Consider the following 6086-nt stretch of genomic DNA (forward strand, 5'->3'; position numbering starts at 1 on the left):
GGAGGCTCGAGGCTGTGGGCTGGAGTGAGTTGCCGGGGTGGGGCGGACGAACTCGCTGCCGGCCGCCTGGGATGTGGAGGGACGGCTGCCGTCCGTGAGGGAGCGGAGGAGTCGCCGCCGTTCGCCTGATGCCGGAGCCTGCTGCCATCCGCCATGATGGGAGTGTCGGCCGTCCACTGAGGGCTGTCCAGTGCCGCCGCCTGGCATCGCGGAAGAGTTTACCCAGCTGGTGGAGGGCCGAGCAACAGTGTGTCTGGGAACAGGAACAAGATTTTTTTTTTCCCTCTCTCGTCTCTGCCTCTCCTCATCCTTCCGTCTCCTTTTCTCTCGCCTTGTCTGTCTGTCCTTACCCCCAGGTACGCCGCGGCCGCTGTGATCGGCTCCCCCGGAGGGGGGAGGGGGGGAGTAGAGCGCAGTCCCGTGAGTACCCCCCGGCCTGCGAGGGGCAAACTACGAACTCTGTTACACCTACAATTAGATTGAGCATTATTTATAACTTTAGAGACAATTAAACTTCAGAAGGACCCTTAAGGCACGCTCAGGTTTGGTTTGGTTTCAATACACTGAAGCTTTTCTGAAATACAGGCTCACTTCATGTTTGGGATCTTCATGGTCAAATTCATCAATGTGTTACAGGCCAATAAAAATCAGTTTTTATCAAGTTTGAAGATCACCTGATCCAATTGTGATGAATGTTACTCCGAATCTGTGCTATCGAGTTCACTGATTTCACCATAATGTAATAAATCAGAAGGAAACATGAAGTAAAAAGCTGAAATGGTAGTGAAGTTTTGAACTGTTGGTGGCGCTAGTGGTGTTTGACAACTAAATATATCTTCCAGAAGAAAGAACTGAGAGAAATGATTTCAAAGAGATTTCCAGAGCTGAAAGCCATTTGTAAGCGGCGTCTCTTTCAGAAGAAGATGATCAGATGAGAGTCTGACTGATGATTATATAATAAGACACTCATGAACTGTTTCTCTGTGAGTCTCTGTCACAGCAGGATCTGCTCAAGTCCACTATGATCCTGTTCTTCTAGATCTCTGTTACCTGCAGGAACTGGATGTGATCCTGTGTGTGTGAAAGCTGCTCCAGCTCAGCGTCTCTCCTCCTCAGATCATTGATCTCCTGCTCCAGTCGCTCCAGTCGTCCTTCAGCTCGACTCACTGCAGTCTTCTCCGGATCTCTGATCAGCCGTATCAGCTCAGAGCGGCTTCTCTCAATGGAGCGGATGAGCTCAGTAAAGATCCTCTCACTGTCCTCCACTGCTGTCTGTGCAGAGCGCTGTTAGGACACACAGTGATTCAGGCTTCAGTGAGTCTGAACTGAGACGGAGACAAACTTCTCTTCTTCTCCAGACTCACCTTATGAGACTCCACAGCCTCTCTCAGCTGCTGAAGATCTTTCTCTCTCTGCTGGATTCTCTGCTGGAACGTCTTCTGCGTCTCCTTCAGCTGCTTCTGCAGGACAAACAGATGATAGTGAATCTCACAGAAAACTACTGGCACTAAATCATCATGTGAACAGATGAATCCAGTAAAAATGGAACTGATAACCAATGGCTATCTGTTATAATCATCATAAATGAATTATCATAAAGATCAAGTGATTGAATGCAAGAATCATAAAAGAGATGTAGAGCTTCACACTTACAGTGTTTCTGCTGTGTAGCAGAGCTTGTATTTTGACTGACAGAAGTGTATATTTTTTCAAAGAACGGGTCAATAGTTCACTCCATTATTCTATGTTGCTTAATCAAAGGCTATTTCATGAAAGTTTGTGTTGATAAAGGTTTACAGTGTATTTTCAGCAAACAGTGAAACTCTTCTTGCAGCTGCTGTTCATTTCTGCTGTCGTGTGCAGTGTGAATGCTGTAAACTGTTAATATGGTGCCGAAATAAACACATATGAAAGAAGTGTCAGCAATATTTCATCAATGTCTAGTGTTAAATACTTGCTTCTCTGTCCTCTGTGCTGCAGCTGATACAGTGTCATGGTTTATGTTCATCCATCGTACACAGCATGCATATACACTTCTGGTCAGTGCGACAGAAAACCTCAAGGAGCTTCTCATGTTTCTGGCAGATCATCTCCTGCAGTCGTCCCGTGGCTTCAGTCATTTTGTGTCGTTTTCCTGAGCGAAACTCCTCATGACGCTCAAAATGAGTTTGACAGAAAGACTCCAGACACACCAGACAGGACTTGACGGCTTTGTGTTTTCTTCCAGTACAGACGTCACACTGCACATCTCCAGCGTCACAGTCAGAAGGACGTTTCCTGTTCTTCAGTTTCTCCACCACTTCAGCCAGCATGGTGTTTCTAGCTAAAGCAGGTCTTGGACTGAAGGTCTGTCTGCACTGAGGGCAGCTGTAGACTCTCATCTGATCCTCCTGATCCCAGCAGTCTGTAATACAGCTCTTACAGTAACTGTGTCCACACTGGATGGTCACTGGATCCTTCAGGAGATCCAGACACACTGAACACATGAACTCATCCTGAAAAACTCTGGCTCCTGCCATTTTACAGCATGAACAGAGAGACACAAACACACAACAGCTCAACCACACTTCAGTTTCTCTTTCCCTGAAGTCACGTGATTCCTGTTTCCTGGTTCTGTGTTCGAGTGCCGTGTGTAAAACAGGTGTGTCTGCGAGTCTGTAAAGCAGGTTTTTCATTCCTGCTGAGTTTAGTTTCAACACACCTGACTGTTATTAAAGTAAATGCAAAGAACTTGACTTGGAAAAGTGATTCTCCTAGACTAGAAATTGGGAACCCTGATAATTAAATGTCTACTAGATTTCAGTCTCAGACAAACACTCAAAGAACACAAGTTACAGAGAAGCAGGAAACTGAAGTAATTCTGCATCCTAATTACTACAATTGTACTGCAGGACTGAAAACTGTCCAGATTTACAGTTTCTTCATGATCACACTGATAAATCTGTTTTCTCAGTCTTCAGCCGGCTGGTTCAAACTGTCAGTCAACCCTCATTATTCCTCCTGCCTCTCTCGTGAATGAAGTGTGGCGTGCAGTTTGAAGCATCTCAGCTTGTTTGCAGTCTGAAGGTAAATAAAGAACTGTTGATTGAATAATTACAGCGTTTTCTTTACTGAAGAAACACTATATTTTGTAAAGGCTAATGTTTTTTGTATTTTAGGAGTGGAGAAGAGTGTCTTAGTCTAGCATTTGTTGTCAAATCACAGCCAAATAGCTTGTCCGAAGCGCTGAAGGTTTTATAATATGATATTTTGGCCAAATAACAGAAAAAACAGAGCGCCCTCATAGTGACAGAAAACTGTATAACCTGCAAGTTCATGAAATCCTAAATGCGATGCATGTACTGTGGCGGTAATGATGGGAAAAAAACATTCGTTGGTCAACTTCGTATTTGAACTTGATTTTGGTGAAATGTTAATAATATAATGACACATGCAATGAACGCAAATAAACATAGCCTATCTGTAGGCCTATACATTTATATGGTAACACTATACAATAAGATTGAATTAATGTTAGCTAATGTGTTAACTAACATGAGCATACAATGAACAATACATTTATTACAGTATTTATTAATCTTTGTTAATGTTAGTTAATGAAAATACAGTCGTTCATTGGTAGTTTGTTTGTTCACAGTGCATTAACTAATGTTAACAAGCACAACTTTTGATTTTAATAATGCATTAGTAAATGTTGAAATTAACATTAATAAATGCTGCAGATGTCACGCCCCTGGACTGTCTGTGTGTTTTTGCTCCCCAGTGAGATCGCGGAGAGGAGCTCCGCCCACTGCACCATGGCTGAGGGTGAGCTATTTATGGATCTGGGTGAATGGAAAGCAGAGGGAGACCTTATAGACTTGTGGACCGACCTGCCCCCTCTCCTCCCTCCTTTGTCAGAGCCCTCTGTCACTCCTGTTCCCAAGTCAAGCCCTGAGAGAGACTCTGTTCCCAAGCTAAGCCCAGAGAGCCCGGAGGCACACAAATGCCCGCCCACATGCCCACTCCTACCTCCTCCTCCGCTGTCATCTGGCAGCCCCTCTGCTCACCCTCAGCGCGGTGGGATCACCGTGGGTCTGCCAGTCTCCATCGGCATCATGGCTGGAGGATCCCTGGCCTCCGCCTCCAGCCTCAGAGTCCAGGACTCCGCCTCGGCCCGTTGACCCAGCGGCTCCACCATGGCTCCTAGCTCCCTCCTCTCCGCTGTGGCCTGGCAGTCCACTAGCTCCACCGGGCTCCCTCATCCCGCAGGCTCCGCCTTGGTCTGTCATCTACCATCCGTCGCCTCGGGACCCCACTTCTCCGGCTGCGCCTCGTTCCTCCATCCCTCCGGCTGCTCCTCGGTCCTCTGTCGCTCCGGCTCCACTGCAGCCTTCCGGATCCCCGCCTCCGCATCGGTTGCCGGAGCCATCAGTTCCACCTTGGCCCTCCGGATCCTCCTCGTCACCCTGGCTCATCGGCTCTCCGTCTCCGCCTCGGGCTCCTCCTCCACCTGCTCCGCCGCCATTGGTCCCCCCACCATGGCTCCTCCCTCCGTCGGCTCCACCGTAGGTCACCGTTATGGCTGTGGCCTGGGTCCCGCCTGGCTTCTCCTGCTCCAAGTCCCTCTGGTCTCCTCCCTGGTTCCTCCCTCCATCGTCACCACCTTGGACTCTAGCTGTGTCCCAAACTGAAGTGTGTGGACTCCGGAGTGCGCATTTGAAGTGCGATTGCGTCACAGCGTCATGACGTAAGCTGTCCCAATTCAGGATGCACCCTCCAAAAACCGCATTCCAAGGCCGATTGCGTCACCGCTGCACGACAAAAGCTGACGTATTTCGAAAGCGACGTCAAATGTGCCCTCCGTTTCCCAGGAAAATGAAGTGTGCATCTGATGGACACTTCGCACCCTACCATATCCCAGAATCACTTGCGCGCAGATAACGACGGTGTTTATATTCAAAGAAGACCGCGGGTGAGAGTTCTGTGGAGGAATTCACGTTGAAATCTAAGTATTGTGTTTTTATTTACTCAAATACCTAGCGAAAGTGTTAAAAGCCAGGTTTTTTTTTTACACAAAGCCCACAATCAATAAGACAACCACTATATAAGGCAATAGTCTTTCCCTTTGTTATGTTTTTGTAGTGCTGTCATTCAAGATATGTCTACAAATGTTTTAACCAAATTTTAGCACTTCAGTATTTTGTATGCATGTCCTGCTGTGTCATATTTTCTAATGTTAAAACTGCAAACCTGTCTTTATATTTTTCATAAGTGTATCCATTTTCTCTTGTTTTAGTACTATTCTGGAGAAAATTAGTCTGCTGGGGAAAGACTTAAGAAATACAAAGTAAGCAAGTTAATGGAGGGCTGAACTGCGGATCAGGAGCCCTTCCTGGGCTTAACTGGGGATCAGGAGCCCTCCATGGGCTATACTCGGGAACAGGAGCCCTTCCTGGGCTATACTCGGGATCAGGGTAGCGCTTACGTGGTGCTGGCACTGGAGTGAGTTTTGGGACTGGAGCCAACACTGGAGCGAGCTCTGGGGCTGGAGCCGACACTGGAGCGAGCTCTGGGGCTGGAGCCGACACTGGAGCGAGCTCTGGGGCTGGAGCCGACACTGGAGCGAGCTCTGGGGCTGGAGCCGACGGGGGGCGCTGCTTACGAGGAGCAGGCACTGGGGCTGGAACCGACACTGGGGCCTCATGAACGTATGCTGCGTATGCTGGATTAATGTTCAATGGGCTTGCCATATTAACGTCTGGCGGGCTTGCCACATTAACGTCTGACGGGCTTGCCACATTAACATCCGGCGGGCTTGCCACATTAACGTCTGGCGGGCTTGCCACATTAACGTCTGACGGGCTTGCCACATTAACATCCGGCGGGCTTGCCACATTAACGTCTGGCGGGCTTGCCACATTAACGTCTGACGGGCTTGCCACATTAACATCCGGCGGGCTTGCCACATTAACTTCCCTCCAAGTGGTGTCTGGGAGGTCCACGGGGCGATGGTAGTTGGCCCCGAGCCAGAACAGCTGATTAAGCTGATTAACCTCTAACACCGTCACCGCAGCGAGCTTGCAGAACTCCCGGGCGTACTCGTA

At 48.3% G+C, this 6086-nt stretch overlaps 1 protein-coding gene across 1 annotated transcript in view; it reads right to left on the reverse strand.

Annotated features, from left to right (window-relative positions):
- Positions 1-1433: 1433 nt before the first annotated feature.
- LOC107712400 (tripartite motif-containing protein 29-like) overlaps positions 1434-6086 on the reverse strand; it is a gene marked incomplete at its 3' end in the record, with an annotated part of 14647 nt that continues 9994 nt past the window's right edge. The window contains exon 2 of the mRNA XM_016517640.1: positions 1434-1460. Coding sequence (XP_016373126.1) covers positions 1434-1460 — 27 coding nt within the window. The remainder of the gene's footprint in view (positions 1461-6086) is intronic.

This window comes from Sinocyclocheilus rhinocerous, unplaced genomic scaffold, assembly GCF_001515625.1.
Source record: "Sinocyclocheilus rhinocerous isolate Xijiao unplaced genomic scaffold, SAMN03320098_v1.1 scaffold1830, whole genome shotgun sequence".
Classification (NCBI taxonomy): domain Eukaryota; kingdom Metazoa; phylum Chordata; class Actinopteri; order Cypriniformes; family Cyprinidae; genus Sinocyclocheilus; species Sinocyclocheilus rhinocerous.